Below are 17614 nucleotides of genomic sequence, written 5' to 3'. Positions count from 1 at the left end.
ATGCATTTTATTAGCCTTTCTTTACTTGAATCACTGACTTCTAAAGAATGAGAACAGCCATAAATGCTATTGTCTCCACAGGCAGCAATTTGAAAATAGAAGATGCATGGTTACACGATAAGTGTATTTTCTTCATAAAAAATGTTTGCAAATCAAGTTTAAAATAAGGGAAAAATAACCTTAAAATATTCTGCACTTCAGAAAATAATAAAATGTCTTCTTATTTTCCCCTGGTAGACCACGCAATGCAGATTACTTTATGCAGGAAGCTAAACGGAAGAAGCATAAAGCAGATGCAATGGTGAGAACATTTTCTTTCCAGTTACATTACTTCAAATAATTTTTGTAATGCAGTTTCTTCATCAGTGCAGTATTGCTGGGGTAATTATAAAATCTATTATAAGGATGGCTAGGCTTGTTAAATTAAGAAATGTTTATATAATCAAATGTTCATAGCCCAATAAACTATGACTTAACAAATAATGACTTACTGAGATAAAGGCCTGGATAAATAAAACTTTCCATTTATCCCTTTGCTTTAATTAGTAACTATAGTAATGGAGGCTGTGTAAAGGATCCACATACCTATCTTCTCAGTTTAACTAGCTGGCTAGGTCCTATAATTGCATCTCCAAATTTGGTCAGGTAGCTGAGGTATTTGTACTCTTTTTTTAAAGAGCTTTGGCTTTTCCATGCCAAAAGAATCCTGGCTTCATGGCAGATGTTTCCCAACATAATCAGAAGCACCCAGGGAATCTTTGTAATCCTGGAAGAACACCTAGCACAAAGTATTGCTGCAACAAACAGATTCTTAACCCTGGATTTGACCTGTCTAAAAATGTAGCCAGTAAGAAATAGGAGAATCTAAGGTGATACAGAGCAGTAAAGAAATGCTTGTCTTTCCAAACAAATGGATGCAACAAAGTGTGCAGTGCTGCAGCAGAGCTCTGCTTAGCTGTCCCTCAGTTCTCTCCAAGGCTGTGTGTGTCCAGCACCACAGATATGCCAGCACAACATGAGGTCTTTGGGATGGCAATATGTGGAGTGGGACCCTGCATTAGCATGGCTGCATTGCAGGTGTGGGTAGCTGCATTCCTGCCTTGCTCTGTCAGACAGACACTTTGCCATCATACCATCAGGAAAGAAGAAAGGTGTCTCAGAGCCTCTGTTTCTTCACCTCCTTTTTTCTTAGCTGTGCAGAATGTGGAAAGGCCAAGAAAGCAGAAGCAGGTCCTTAATTTAGAACACTAACACAGAGTTTTACACTCTACCTGAGTTTATTAGCACAAATTTCTATGGTTTATTCAGTTCCATATTACTCTAAAGTGAGTCTTAAAATCAGAAAATATTGTGGAGAAGTACAAATGGTGCATTTTAGTGTGTTGCTTTAAACAGAATGGAAAGGATCACTTAATATGCAAAGGAAATTCTTAGCCTGGAGAGAATGTTTTTATGGTTGACTCTCAGAAAGAGGAGTTGAAAGCATTATTCTCTGCTGTGCCACAAGTTTGCTGCATGAAAGTCACCTAGGCACAGTTTAAATAGCTTTCTATCAGAATCAGTTGGTTGAAATATCCTCCACATTCAGCTTCCCTACACAGTGGACCAGCACCTTGCTTACACCATGTGAATAGCCCTTTGCAGATGCTTTCTCTCTGTCCCTGGCTGTGTAGGCATCCTGCAGAAAATGCCATATTGCCAAAGTGCCTCCAGGCACTTTGAATCACCTTGCAGGGCTCGACACCTCCTACTTTGGCACTGCACTACCTGACACAGGCACTTAGAGTGAGCAGCTTGAAAATTACTCTAAGTCTCTCTGCTCCTCAGTCCCCCATCTGTGAAATTGGGATAATAGCACTTCCACCTGCACTAGAGCATCAGGGGGAGAAATATAATAAAAAGTTTGTGAAGTTCTGTGGTATGATCGCAGTGGGAGTCATATAAGAACCTAAAATAGATTGAAGCTACTGTGCCATTCCAAAGCTACTATTTAAAATCTTTATCCCTTGGAAAAGAATAAGGTCCATTAACCTTTCACTGTGTGCATCAGATTTCCACCAAATGCATCCAGTCCATTAATGGGCTTTATGTACCGCAGGAGTTCTGACTGAAGGAGAGAGTAGTCAGGACAGAGAGGTATTAGTATGATTCATCTCTCTCTTCACATCAAAAATGAAATTCTGAGGGCAGATAAGTGGCATGTCAGTATACACATATGAACATTAGATGCATATTTGCATATACACTGTATATGCATGTAAGTGCACAAATGCACACATGAAGTCGAGGTACCAAAAATAGGAGAAAAATCGGGGCAAGGAAGGAGAATGGCAAAGATGCTGAGGGAGCAGAGTAGGTCCTGAAAGAGGGGATGGATATAGAAAGCAAATTCCTGACAAGAGGAGAACAATGCTGAACATGGTAGGGATAAAGAAGACAGGGGAACAGAGATGAGGCTTTGTATAAGAGTTAGTAGTCAAAGTATTTAATTCTCTTCTCCTAGTTCACAATATTCATTACCATTCTCTGTTGAGTGATAAAAAACTACACTTGCAAAGATGTGTGAAACCCTTTTTAATGAAAGATGAAAGCTGGAACAAAAGGCAGCATGAGTTTGTGTAATTTCCAGCACTGGAAGAGCTTTGACAAACACTGTTGGGAATGTCCTAGGCAGAACTGACCCTTCTTCGGGTACAAGAGTGTGGAACAAATAATATCTCAGAGCCTTTTCTAGCTCTATTTTCTGTATCTTACGGTTTTCACTGATGAACAGGGTTTGGCAGGTATTAGCTTTTTCACAGGAAAAATTGTGAACCTGAAGATATATCAACTTGTGTCAAGTTTACAATATTTGTTGAGAAAATCCCATCAAATGTAACGACATCTTGATGATTACACTACATCTCTGTGTCCTTATTTTTCTCTCTAGGTGGAGAAGTTTGGAAAGGCACTGAATTATGCAGAAGCAGCACTATCATTTATTGAGTGTGGAAATGCAATGGAACAAGGCCCAATGGAATCTAAATCCCCTTATACCATGTATTCAGAAACAGTTGAACTCATCAGGTAGGAGAGGAAGGAGATCACCCCAGGGATTACTCTGTGCAAACATGCTCATCTGCATTATCACCTATTTTTGTACATGCAGTAAAAGGGTAGCAGTGAACTCTTTACAAGGGCCTGGTTAGTAATATGTATATGTGTATGTATTATCTGTGACTTATTTGGAAATTAGGTCAAGAAACTGTGAAGAATGAAAAAAAATTGAAAGAAACAAACAAAAACAGAAACAAAAAATCCCTAAGGTTTTCCTATTACTTGAGTTGCGAATTACTTCAAGAGTTTCATGATGTAAGTTCTGAGCTACTCAGTGAAGGAAACCAGTAATCCATTAAAACAAAACATTCTCATGGAGTGGTAACTTGAAAGATATTGCAACATTTAAGATTGCTGTTTTAAAGATTACCTGAAAGAAGATGTGAACAGTGATAGAAAAATGGACAAAGTCCATTTGATGTGTGTGCTCCTAATGTAGCCAGTGGAGTCAGGAGCACAGCTCACCGCAGAGCTACCCCACCTTTAGTCACCTTCACAGCTCCTCAAACATGGCAGTCTGGAATTCAGTGCCATCCACAGTCCCTCTGCAGAAAGTGTGTCTCTTAAGTCCTTTCTCCATTATAGTTGGTATTAAAATTAACATTATTGGCAGTGTCATTGGTAGAGAAAACAAAGGTCAAAATCATTGCAGCAGCTGAGGGACTCTGCTAGAGAGCGACCCCAGACACATTAGTGGAGAAATCTGCACTGACAGTGACCATGGCATCATTCCTCAGGACAATCAACCAGGCAGTTGTCAGGATTAAGCTCATAGAAAGTAACACATTTTCATTTTTAATCATATTCATAATAAATCAGAGCTCCTAAAACAAAAGCAGTCTTTTGGATTTCGTGTTGATATAGAATGAAGATTTTTCTTGCATGTTAATAATTCCACTGGCATTTTATTCCACTTAGGGCTGTCTTTTTATGCATTTCAGTGGATTGAGGCAGCTTACTAACTGGAAAATTATTGAACAAAATTAAATATTTTTTTTTTTCTGTAAAAGAATAATACATTCCATCTCTGCAATTTTTTCCTTTTTTTTTTTTTATCTCTGTAATTCCTCCCTTCTTTTTTTTTTTTTTTTTTTTTTTGTTCCCAAAGGCAAAAAGCTCTTTCGTTGTTTGCTCTGTCTTTTCTCATTGTAGTAAATATATGGTCCCAACTCTGGAAATGAATTTTGCTTGCAGATCCATAGCTTTCAATAGTGTGTATAGCTGTGGCCGTGTTGTAATGTGAATTGCTGTTGATCTCACTGCAACTCAGCAAAATAAGTGGTTTGCTAGATATGCCTGTAGAAATAAAATGTTCATTCTGAGTCTTTGCACAGATATCAGAGTTTGAAAGTAAAGGTAAGAAAAAATCTCAAGCAGCTAATTATGGGGAACAGGTATTTTTCTGGAAGTGAGCCCAGAAGTGCTGTGTGTTGTTCTAACCTTGTCTGTTGTTCAGGTATTCAGCTGAAAGCTGAGTTTCCAGAAATCAATTTGTGATTGCATAGCACATACTGTCTTGAAACACCAGTGCTACCTCTGTGGATCTTTAATATTTATAGAGTTTGAATGTAATGTCATGTGAGCAAAAATAGCTCTGAGCCACATGTTCCCCCTCTGCCGTGCTGTGCTCGGAGGCGCAAATCTGGGTAGACACGCTCAGAGCTGGCAGGGTGAGGTCAGCACCAGCTTCCAGGCAGGCTGTGTGCCTTCAAACACTCCAAACCCCTTCCTGCATGAACTCTGTAACTGGGTCTCTGCAGCAGCAGAGGTTATTTTGGTAGGACAGTGTCACCTCGCCAGCTAGGCTCCCCTCTGGACTGACGGATGATCCAGGGAGTTCATGGCTGTTTAGAGAGTGCAGGGATGCTAATGGCAAAACACCTCTGAAACACAACCAGGAAAAACACGTGTATGTCTGGTAACTTGAACAAATATGTATAAAGGGGCAGATCAAACGACATTGCTCAGCATAGCTCTCTGATCAATAATATAAAGCTATTTCAGTTAACTCACATAGGCTTTTTTCTTCTTGCTTAAGGTATGCAGTGAGACTAAAAACCCACTCAGGCCCCAACGCCACGCCAGAAGACAAACAGCTGGCAGCATTATGGTTAGTAGATCAAGCTTTCCTCAAAAGACTTATTTTCTGCAGTGAGACAGTTCTTGAAAATCAGATGTTGGATGCAGCCAGATAGAATTATGTTCTCTATTGAAATTAAGAGAATACTTTGTTCTCTGGGAAGGTCTGGCCCTTGTATCACTGAACCAAGTCTGCATTCTGTCTCTGTAAATAAGCAATTCATACTTATTTATTGACTGTGACAGGTTGGCTATGGAACGTCAGTGTAATTAATTTTTAAATGCCTGATGGTTTGTTGTTTTTATGAGTTATGTACTTTTGTACCAACAGCTCGGTAAGTTCTTTTGTGGCTGACATTTTAGGCTCAATAATCATAAATTATATTTCTATTATATGAAGGGCAATATGGTGATGGAGATAATTAAGCCTCTTGGATTATCTATTAAATTGAGATTTCTAAATAGATATGTTAGCACCTTAGATTCTATAGGATGGTTTCTGATTGCTAGTAAAATACTAGAATGTTATTAAAATCAATTTTTAATTTAATATTTTGTAGTTAATATATAAAATACCTATTACATGGTTACTGAGTCTCAGTAAGTGGACATTTACAATCAGCAAGTGTGTTCTTAACATCTATTAACCATCTGTTAAAAATCCAAATTAAATGCATCTTTAGCCTCCATAAAGAAGTAGTCCTAATTAATCATTTGTATAAAAAGGAACAAAATATTCAGAGATGCTTTTTTTTTTTTTTAATGCCCTTTCTCTGTCACTGGTTTTCCGTGCCATCGGGAGGCCCACAGAATGCATTAATGGCAATTGCTTTAAAAACGCTTAGGTGGGAAAATGACGAAAGAACGGTTAAAAAAGGACATATAAAGCCATATTACAAAGGCTTGCTGAGAGCTGCCGGAGCGCTTGGGTGCGTGCGGAAGCACATCCAAATTCAGGGAGCCGCTGCATCTGTTCCAGCAGGAGAGAAAGGTCAGCGCGAGGGAAAGCAGACGGAGCCTTCTCTGGGCGATGAATGGCAATCTTAACTCACCGTCTGCCAGCCAGCAGATGAGCTGACACCATTTGCATACGCGCTGTACCTGTGAAGGTGACAGAGGGAGAGCGATGGTGGCGGCTGCGCGGCCGCCGCATCCCGCGGCTGCTCCCGGCGCCCGGCGGGCGCGCTGCCAGCGCCCGCTCCCGGCCGCTTCTCCCGGGGAGACACTGTCCTCCAGCGGCCGCGCCCGGCATTTCACCGCCCGGCTCGGCACTGCCTGCCGCTGGCCTTCTGCACGCACTGTTTGCTCCTGGCCGCGGGGAGGTGGGGAGCGCTCTGCACTTCCAAACTCCAGGCACATCCTGGTGCTCCGCGTTGGCTCCAAATCTAAATATTGCTTTTACAAACAAGGCCTCTGCTGCAAAGGAAAAGCACAACATACAGGGTTTTTGCTTTGAAAGCAGCGTTGCTGGGGGGCACTTTCACAGTTGCCCCAGTTTTCACACTTTTTCAATCCAAAAACTTTGCTGGGAAGAGGTGGTGGTGAGTCTCAATTCAGAAAAGAGACTGGTACACCTAAAGCCACTAGCAAAGACAAGTGTATGTGTCCTGAATACTTACTGTTGTGGTACATAACTGTAGTCAATAGCCATTACTCTAATTTAATTATATAGCTTTAAAGGTGTGTGGCACTGCAAACTAAGGAGGAGCACAGAGACAGGCAGTAACAGTACAGCACATTTTCAGCCCACTGCTGGTTTCCTCTGGGGACCAGAGCAAGTGTCTGCGAGTAACCTCCAGGCTCCAACACAATCTCTGTTTTGGTTTCCTACAGAGAAGTTTGTCCACTGAAATCTGTGCCAGATCCAAGGTTTCCCTTTATCCCAGCCATCTCTAGCTGCTGGAAGAGATCACTGAGTGTATACAAAATGTACCCACTATAACTCAAGTTCACTATATAGGCTCCAGGCTATTGCAATAATGTCCTAAGATAAGATATCTCAAAAAGCTGTTTATGCATTTGCAAGAATAAATACAAAAAAAATATGCATGTGCTGAGTTCCAGGATGTCTCTTTTCAAGGGAGAGGCTTTTGGTCAAGTGTGCAGGCTTCAAGCCAGAATGAAAGCCTGGGAGCTCAGACCCTTCTGAGTATATTTTGTTTAGTACCTCACTGGTAGCATTTGTCAGCATGACCTGCCCTGGCTGTATTACCTAGCTCTGCTCATGAATCTATGGCAAGGTGTGAAGTACTGCCAACAAATGGTGATAAAAATTGTAAGCAAGGTGCTGTCAGCCTTCCACTCTGTATTAGTTTGAGGATTTAAGATATTCAGTGGAATTTCTGTTCAGGAGTAACCCTTTACTTTCTGCTCTTCCTTACATTCCAGTTACCGCTGCCTGGCCCTTCTGTACTGGAGGATGTTCCGACTCAAGAGAGACCACGCAGTCAAGTATTCAAAAGCACTTATTGAGTATTTCAAGGTGCATTATTTATAGCATGTTTTTAGATCAATGTATCTTTACAGGAGATACAGCATCTTACTAGAGCAGTAGCTGTCCTGGGATTACTTTTTCGCCTGTGAAGTCAGTGGTGTTTTATCATAGGCTCCTATGGCAACATCTGAGCTCTAGTTGGTTCAGTTATCTTCACAAGGGTCCCTCTTTTAAAAATACACACTGTGACTCTTCAATCATAAAGGATATTATCAAAGGATAATAAATGTGTTGTACTAACAAACAGGTATTTTCAGATTATTCTTGGTCAGTTGTCTGGTGCTATCCAGCTCTGTTGTGAATAGGTTTTGCAGATTTTTCTGTAAGATTCCCCTTTTGGGATTACACTTACCATGAGTTGAAGGCTTTGATCTAGGTCAGTCCTCAGATGCAGGCCTACCACTCAGCAGCATCAGTAGGTAGGACAGTGCAGTGGGACATCCTACCCAGAGAACTGTCCAACAGCCCACACTGAGTTCAGCAGGAGTTGTACAGAAGCACTGAGGGCAGGCAGACACCTGCCACATACTTGACATGGCACTCTTGGCTTTCCCTTCCTGCTTTGCTTCACCTGCTACTGCTTCGGTTTTTCACTTCTGACAAATCCAAGCACTGTTTATTTTGAGGAAGACTGGAAGCCTCTCAAAGTATTTTAATATGTTCACGGGACCTGAACAGACATTTGTCTTTGGACACAGGGCTCATTTGTTGGGTTTTTTTTGTGGACAGAAGAACCTTGAAATGAAAAACATCCATCCTTTGACATTTTGTTAATAAAAAAATTCAAATACAAGCATGAATGCTTATGACCAAATTCTGAACACACGAAGACAGAGAAGGGAATTGACAGATCTGTTATTGTCAAATGGAAATTGAAGTCGATGTAATTGCTTCAAAAATTTAGCAGTATATAATTCAACATGTTATGTTTCTCTAACAATTACTTGATTTCAGGGGAAAGAAATATATGCCTATTGCAGTACTTTATTTTTCTTGACCAGATCAGAGAATAGTTGTATTAAGAACAGCTCTCAGACATGTAAAATGTCTCCTGATAGCAGACAGAGACTGTTTCACAGCAAACACAGAATGGACTTACACTCTATTGTAGCCAAGAAGAGTTTGGTTTTTTGCAGAGCTCCTGCTGACATAATGATAGCATAGCTTCACATTAGAAAGTATTCTCACCTTTAAAAGCAAAAATGGAAAATACATCCATTTGCTAGAATTTTCACTGGAAAACAAGCCAATTCTCCACTCCTTTTATATTGGTATCTAAAAGCTTTCAAAACCAACTGACATAAAATGCTGACTGCATTAAGAACTTCCTCATATATTATCAATCAGAGAAAGATTTTGAACCTTGTCACACATTTGCAGGGAAAATTAGACAAACTTTCCTTTTAGAAAAGAAAAAATATTATTTAAATCTCTTTTAGTTGTTTTATTTCCATTATTTAAAAAAAAAAAATGCAGCAGAGAATTAAAAAGAATGCACAGATATTCCGGGGCCAGGCACATATGAGAGCATAAAGAAATCAGGAGAATGGGTTGCAGTAGGGAAAGTGGGATAAGAGATGGTCCCTTACAACATTATACTCTATAGAATCCTTATCCCCACCTTTTTTGAGGTGAGAGGAAGCTGAAGCAATATCTCTAAAACATGATAAAAATAGGTGTGTGAGAAGTACAGTAAGGCAGAGGTTGGTTGCATTTACAGTGGAAGTGTCCTTGACTCCAATTTTCAAATTTTCCTGCTTACAGCTCTGTAAGTAAACAACAGGTACTCAGTTTCCATTACACTAGAAAGATGAAGACAAGTAGTTCTGAGAGAGATCAGAAAAGAAAGGGGTGGAAAGCATCTATTCTGTAGCAGGATCAAATGCTGAGGATTCTCGGGTTGGTTCTGTGTAAGATGGTAAATGAGAAATTTTCCTTTTTTATCTTTTCACACTTTAGCTTTTCCTGTCAAAAGGGGGGGGGGGAAAGGAAGGAAAAAACAACTTCTTATGGAAGAACCCCTTGTGGGACACTCCAAAGCTTATTTTTCATCTCATGTACCTGGGACACAGAGGACTCAGTGTCAAAATGCAGGAAGAATGACAGGGTACACACAGCACTGGTACAATCACTGCTAAAATACAGCCAGTGCTGAGGTGAACATAAAAGATGTGGAAATGTAAGAGTCATATGACATATTAAAACTGAGAAAACAAACTTTTTCAAAGAGAGGCTTAGGAGATGTGTCCAGTTTAGTGCTGAATGAGTTAGAGATCATTGTGTACATAGAAACAGAGCTGATAATTTGCAGATTACATCTGGTTTTGTTGGCTTTGGACCAACAAAATCCAAAAGCTAGCACTGAAGTTAGGAAGATTCAATGTTGAAACTGAAACAGCATTTGTATTTCTAATTGTGGGGCTGCTAAACATAGAACAGAACACAGAAGAACAAGGAGGATAAACAGTGTCTAAGTATTTCTATATAGCTACCTGTCCTTTTTAGAAGGAAAAAAATAAGATAAATTTCAAGAGCAATTTATCTTCTTTTAGAAGAGCCACGATTGGTAGGAAACAGACATTGCAGATTGTGTGCACTGCAGGATTACTCCTGGCCTTGAAATCCATGAACATCTGAAGCCCTTTGATTACCATTTTCCTTCCTAAGCCATAAGAGACCAAGAGGTTTCATACTGCTGGTACTGCTTATAACTCCTGCAGTTTACAACCCCTGCAGCCTTGCATTTAAAACAGTACCCATAAACAGATCTCAAGCTGCAGGACTTTGGTCTCACATGGATGTCAAGAAGAGAGAGCTGTTCTCCAGCACACAATTACCTGCAGGTTCAGCTTCAGAGGAGAGCACAAGGAAGTTACTCCCCTCTGAAGAATCAGACATTGCTGAATGTGAGACTGGATGGGATGGACTAGAAAAGCTTGGTTTCTTAGACTTTTTTCTCACAGGCCTAGGACTAAATCAGTGACTTAGGAGAGGGGTGGAGTCTTTCCACAGGTCAAATGGTCAGGAACCAGTGACTGAATTCCCTCCAGCTCTTGGAGTTTTAACTACTTAAATAATTTTAGCTATCCTGTCTCCATTACTGCTGACACCTGAATTTCTCCTGCTCTGTAAATACAGTGTTTGTACAAGTTAGTCTCTCCTCAAGCAATGAAATTCTTTAGTCTAAGCACAGTATACCAGAGAGTCTTAATGACTCCAGGTATACAAGAGACCACACTAAATGATCATATGGCCCCTTCTGGGGTTCTCTGGGGAATCCTTCAGCTGTGAAAACCACCAATTTACATGTGCAGTCTCTCTGACCTTGTGAATGCTGCCATGTTTGGACCAAGGGGAACAGCTCTACAAGGAGCAATCATGAGCAAGATTTTTGAGCCTAGTGGTTAAAACACCCAGCTGAGCTGCAGATTCTCAGATTCATATCCCTGTGGATGACAAGCTGAGCAGATTTGCACCGTCTTGCAGGTCCTAGGGGAATGACATTTGTCATTGGGGGCAGGAGAGTGGGAGGAAATCTTTCTGATTTTCTTCATCACAAGAAGTTCCAGCCTAAACTTTGCAAAGAGTCCTGCAGCACTTTTTTTTTTCTGAATTCCCAGGATTTATGTGAAAAGTTTCTATTTCACCTAATGTTTTTCTAATCAGCCCCTATGCCAGGGTGTTTAAAAGACTATGTTTCAAGTCTGTTCTGCAGCACTGCTTCATTATAACATCAAACTAGTCTGACTGGGTTTATTGCATCCTGAGATGCAATTGTATCACTTTATTTACATTTCTGCACTTTAATGTTTTCAATCTGTAGTCTTATATAAATCATATGGATTGTGAATTATTTTTCCTTTTCCAGAATTCCTCAAAAGCTGCCCAAAACCCATCTCCTTGGGGTGCCAGTGGAAAGTAAGTTGCACAGAAACTTATATCAGATTGACAGTTAGAAGCCATATATTTTTATCTGTGGTGTGTTCTGATAGTCTTGTGGTTTTAATCCCAACACCTTTTAAATAACTGTATTAACACTGGTTTCTAGGAGCACGGGAACTCCATCACCTATGTCCCCTAGCCCTTCTCCAGTCAGTTCTGTAGGATCCCAGGGGAGCACGGGGGCTCCTTCCCCATCTCCTATCATCAGCATCCCGCAGCGCATTCATCAGATGGCTGCCAACCACGTCAGCATCACCAACAGCATCCTGCACAGCTATGACTACTGGGAGATGGCTGACAACCTGGCCAAGGAAAACAGAGGTGAGCCAGGCAAGGCAACAGGCTTTTCTAGAAGACTGTCACATGATTTGGATCAGGAAAATAACTATTTTGATATGAAACCTGTCTGCTCCTAGTCTATTCCAAAACAGCCCAAAAAGACACTTTTGATAGCTGTCTTGCTCAGAAGAGTTAAGCCAGGACTTGTGACAGACAGGTCACAGACTTGGCTGTGAGTAGCACTTACTGCCATCTGTGCATTCTAGAGAGGAGGGTTTTTGGGAGGTAAGCTTCCTGCCCCCAAAGTCATGGAGATGCATGGGATGTGTTTAGCCAGACCATGTCAAAAAACAGAAGCACACCTCCTTTCTGAAGAAGGAATGAGCAGCCCCTAGCCCTCCCCTATCCATAGCAGACACAGATTGGAACAAGGTGCCTGCAGCAAATTTCTCTCAGGTGAACTGGTTTCCATGAGCAAATGCTTCAGCATCTAAATTGATGGTGAAGTATTCCTTGGTTTCAGGCTAATTTGTGTATTTAAGGCAGGGACATGGGCAAGATATCAGTCAAAACAAGATTACCTAAATAAAGGTATGTAGATACGAGTTGGGGGGCTTATCTCCCATTGCAGTTGATGGAGCTTTGTTCAATACAAACAACTGTTTGGTCCACTCTGAAAGTGAAACAGGGATACAATTCACTGAGGTATCCTTACCTAAATTGCCACTCCAGAACTCTCCTGCACATCCTGTGTGAGATCTGCCAGTCCAGGCTGCAAGTATCTCTTGAGAGCATCTCAGATGGGCACTACATGCCTCTGGGTAGACAACTGAATTGTCCCTATCCAATGCACAGAGGCTGGAACTGGCTGATCTTTAAGATCCCTTCCAACCCAAACCATTCTGTGATTCTAAATCCTGACTGGCTAGTTAGCCAAATTATTCTTTAGGCTGGGTTGGCCATGTCGTACAGGCCTCCATTTCTCTGTCATTGTAGCTTAAATATCTAGTATATCACAAATGTGTCATTGGACACTTGTGTGTGGACTTTTTTATCTACTTGTCCTCAATCTCAGAATAAATCTTGCCCAAGTCTGTTTGCTTTAATGGAAATTAATGAAAAGCAAAGCTGAAGAACTCACTGCTTTGTTCTTTAAAAAGAAAATTGTTGTGCATCAGCCTGTAACATCATGAACCACGGGGTTTTAAAATTAATCTCAGCAGCACTAAACTTTCATTCCCATGGAACGTTCAGCCTGACTCAATTTGCAAGAGAATAAAATCTGTTAAAGGGTGAAAAGTGGCAAGTAAAGATTCACCCTTCTGATGCTGAATCTTTTTTTCTCCCTTCAGATTTTTTTAATGATTTGGACGCATTGATGGGACCTATCACCTTGCACAGCAGTATGGAGCATTTGGTTCAATACACTCAACAAGGACTTCACTGGGTGCGGAATAGCGCTCACTTGTCATAATGACTGTGTGCCATTCACATGGACAGTATCCCTTTCATGGATAATTCAGTTATTCTGGACACTGTGCTACAGAAATTGTCAGCTACAGCATTGATCCAAACAAAGGTGAATATTTCTTCAATATTGAGCAAAATTCTTCTGAGTGCAGACATGCATTTGTGCAGAGGTACAATATACAGTAGTGTCTCTTCAGAATGAATTGTTCTGTATCACTCTCCAAACATTTTCATACACTAGAAATACTATAAAGAACTGATCTTAATGCACAAACATACCCTTTCTATTCTTGTACTGAAAAACTCAGAAACCAAAATCTTATGGGTTGATTGAACCAAGTGCAATAAGCACAGATCCCTATTCAGGAAAGCTCTTAACTTTAAGCTTATCCAGAAATCCTGATGACTTCAGCAGAGCTGAAGCACATACACAAGGGCTTTCCTGAACTGGAATGAGGGCAAATCATAGATGTGGAGAATTTTTACTGCGAGCATGGACACGTCACAGAAGTTTCCATATTGATGTGCCATCTCCCTGTTTCTTCTCCACTGGAGCACAGAGAGGAGTTGTGTAGTCCACATTAAGTTGGAGAAAGACAGCATTCCTTCATGTGCAATAAGTTTCAACAAATTGCATGCATTTCTTTATCTCCTGTTTTTTTAAATAACTTTATGTCTCGTTCGGCTTCTTACCAACAGTGCAACTTGCAGTATCAAGCGAAAGGAAGGCCTCAAAACAGATATGCTGATAGCAAGAACTTAAAAGAGATGGTGGGAAACTGCATTCTGTTACTGACAGTAAATAGATAGGGAAAAATATGGCAAACAGCAATCCACTTAGGAAGGAAAATGCGTTCATTTTGGCTGCACACACAGAGAGGCAGATATTTATAACAGTTGTTGGCTTTGCATGGGAAGGCTTCATCCCACAGATTTTGACTTTCATATCTTTTACATCTAGCAGAAGCTTGCAACATTTTCTTCCAGGCTGTATGGGAGCATTACATGCAATTTCCTTTATCTGGGAAGCTGAGTTTGCTGCTCATCAGGCTAAGAACTGTTTCCTATCATAATCCTCTCACTCTTCATGCATAATCCTTAACTAGGCTTTAACGCTTCTTGATTTATGGGATGTTTTCAGTTCCTGTTGACAGGCTGTGTTTTTCATGCCAGAAGAATTAATCCCACAATAATTGGAGTTTAATTTGGGTCAGATGAGGTCAAGGCCAGTTCATATCAACTGTGCTTGCACTCAGTACATTTTTGTTCACTTTCAGTGGTTTTCACATATTTAGGGGTTTTTTTTCTATATTAGAAATATTTTTTTTTTGCAATCAGATTTGCTGCCTTTACTCAAAAATCAACAGCTCTAGTGACTTTCAATGAACTGTTCTTGTCTGAGGCATTAGTTGAACCCTTTTACTGTTATTTTCTAATCTAATTTGCTTACATATTAAGAAAATGTGAGTACACAAAATACACTTTCAATAGAAGATACAAGTAGAAGTAGCCACTCATACAAATGGTTGATTAATTGGTCCTTGCTGCCTTTTTTTTTTCCATCCCCCGTTTTTGAAGAGCTGCATTTTGAAGAAAAGATACCAAACAATACGGCACAATTTCTCAGTCAAATGTCTTTAGTAGCACAGACTCCATGTACCCCGTGGTAAGGAGTGGGCTTATGAGCACACTGAGCCCCACAAAGCTGTGTTTTTCTGCCGAGGCTGCTCACCATAACTCCAGCTATTGCTCGGACTCAGAGCATTCACTGTGTTCTCTGAAGCAGCCACCAAGGAACTGCTCAGCCCCAAGCCATCCTGGGCCAATAGTTGTGTGCCCATCGGTGCTCAGATACTTCCCCCCCACAAGAGAATCCCTGTGGTCACCTCTTAGCAAGGACTTGAGTGTTACAATGTGGCTGGCTTTAGGAGAGAACATGTACTTGCCTTTAAATGACAAAATAGGTGACCTCTGAGTCCTGCCGTCACCCTTAGCCCTGGCTGTCACCCACCCCAGAAGGAACACAATTTGTTTTGTCACAAGTATCATGGAGAACTTGATTGGTGCCTTTCTGTTGATCACTTGCCTGGTCCTCAGCTGTGGAAGTCTGTCAGGATTTGCTAGACTAGTAGCAATGGATTCTGTCAGCTGCTCCAATGCCATCCGCAGGTACTGCGGGATTTCTCCTCAGATCAGGAAAGTGAAACTCCAGCTAGATTAGCTTCTGTTTTCTTTAACCGTGCCTATGATGTTTATCTTCAGATAAGTTTGGGGGTTTGGGAGCCCTTTCTGATACTTAATGTTGAGAAATTTTAGAAGTAACATATATTTCTTGCCTTAAATGAAGTTTAGTTTTATTGCACATGTGGCATTTGAGTTTCAAATATGGAACTTTGAAGCATGTTTATTTTACTAAGATTGGGATATTTTTCTTAATCATGATGAACTCTTTGTATGGATATAATATGTCAAGAAACTTCAAAGAAATGCAAGAATTAATTCTGTCCTATTGTAACATTTCCAAATACTAAGCAACTCTGTAGATGATTGTCCTTTCCTGTACATTGCTCTTATATTATTTCAGCTAAAATACTTATTGCTTCCATGGAAATCTTACTGGTTTTTAGTTTTTGTGCTGACATCATCTGTGTTGTCTGATGAGCACACTGAGCCTTAATTTTTGGTGGTGCAACAGGATGAGTGGATTAGAAGGTTTGGCCTTCTCTCCATAGGGTTTCTTGCAGCTATACTACTTTAATGAGGTTATTTAGAATACTCTTTTGTGAAGGCTTTTTGCTGTATAGGGTTGCTGCTGATTGGATGACTGAATGTGGCATGGTGACAACAAATGCTTAATTTCATCTTCTTAGGGCCTGGTCTGCAAAAGTGCATGTGACTTTAGGTCTGGTGCAGTTAAGCTTATGCACCACTTTAACAACCTGAATAGTCTTAGGCATATCACACTGTGAGTCAAAGATGCTCTGTGTGTTTTGGATGGGACCAGATGAGATTGTCCCTCTTTGTAGTTCCATGAAAGACACTTGACTTATTTTAATCTGCTGTGAAAGTCCAGGAACATGCAGGCTTCTTTAGCTATAGCAATATTCAGGTTCAAGTTTGAAAAAGTAAGAAGTCATTCTGTACAAATCCAGAAGGATTATGCCTAGAGGAAGAGGCTTGCTTACAAACAGAGGCTTCTGAATCAGTAAGAGTTGATACAGCAATGGAATGGATTCAAAGGAACTGTATATTGCAAGATGGACTTGACAAACCCAGAATGGCCCATAGGATCCTCACAGACAGCAAGATCATACAGAGCCCTTGGCCTTAATCCTTTATAGTATGGCATGGTGGCATGAGTATCAGGTAAGAAAAAAGCATATGCAGAGGTTGAAGTGTGGTCAAAAGCCAATATAGTCCTTCATGGCAGGGGCAGGATACCCAGACCCCTTGTTTGCTGATTTCTTTTGTCCAAATAAGAGAGCTCCACAGAGCTCCAAAGGAAGAGATTATAGTGCACAGAAGACCTTAGGTAAAGAGGTTAAGAGGATCAAGCCCCAAGTGTAGATACAAACACATATGTATATACTGTAAATCTAAATAATAATAAAAGTCACTCAGCATGAAGGATATTACTAGTGCCTACCATTGATCATCAAGTACTCATCACTGAGCAGCCATATCACCTCAGAAGTGCAGTAGCTGTTGTCAAATAATTTCTATAGTTAATTAATTTATATGAAATGCACCTTTGGGACTGTGCCATAGTATCTCTTTTGTAATACAAATGTTCAACCATTTTTCATGGCTACTGATTCAAATCTGAAATGTCAGGATATCCTTTCTTCCCTGGATGAAGACATACACTTAGACCTGGCTAATCTGTACTTAGTTTATCTACCCAAGAGACTTTAGTAGTCACCAGCCTTAACACATGTACAGTATGTGCTATTCACTGACTAAGTTGTAGGTTTTAATCCAAATGAAATTGGAATTTGCAAAATGACTTGGATTAATGGCATCTGCCTAGATATCCCACAGATGTGACATTAAATGATTCATGATTTTAAGTGGAAGGTTTGAATTTTATGTAAATAACAGTGGATGAATTCCTTGATCTTTTTACAAGATGATTTTTTGAAAATGAAAAGATTGTCAAAGCAATAGTTTTTTTATTTCTCCTAAATTTTGGGCAGGTCATGGGTTCATGGTAAAAGCTATATTAAGAACATCTGCAATATGCCTTGTCTTTAC

The 17614-nt window shown here is 40.3% G+C and overlaps 1 protein-coding gene across 3 annotated transcripts in view; it reads left to right on the top strand.

Annotated features, from left to right (window-relative positions):
• Nucleotides 1–16765, top strand: part of AFF3 (ALF transcription elongation factor 3) — a 310637-nt gene extending 293872 nt beyond the window's left edge. For all 3 annotated transcript variants that reach the window (XM_079299766.1, XM_079299765.1, XM_079299764.1), the window contains 7 exons: nt 238–301; nt 2930–3066; nt 5135–5206; nt 7564–7657; nt 11538–11587; nt 11718–11932; nt 13243–16765. In XM_079299766.1, the coding sequence (XP_079155892.1) occupies nt 238–301; nt 2930–3066; nt 5135–5206; nt 7564–7657; nt 11538–11587; nt 11718–11932; nt 13243–13364 (754 nt within the window). In that variant the 3' untranslated portion in view covers nt 13365–16765. The remainder of the gene's footprint in view (nt 1–237; nt 302–2929; nt 3067–5134; nt 5207–7563; nt 7658–11537; nt 11588–11717; nt 11933–13242) is intronic.
• Nucleotides 16766–17614: the final 849 nt, after the last annotated feature.

This window comes from Erithacus rubecula, assembly GCF_903797595.1.
Source record: "Erithacus rubecula genome assembly, chromosome: 1".
NCBI lineage: Eukaryota > Metazoa > Chordata > Aves > Passeriformes > Muscicapidae > Erithacus > Erithacus rubecula.
The sequence above is the reverse complement of the archived record's forward strand: the minus strand, read 5'-3'. Positions and strand labels throughout refer to the sequence as shown.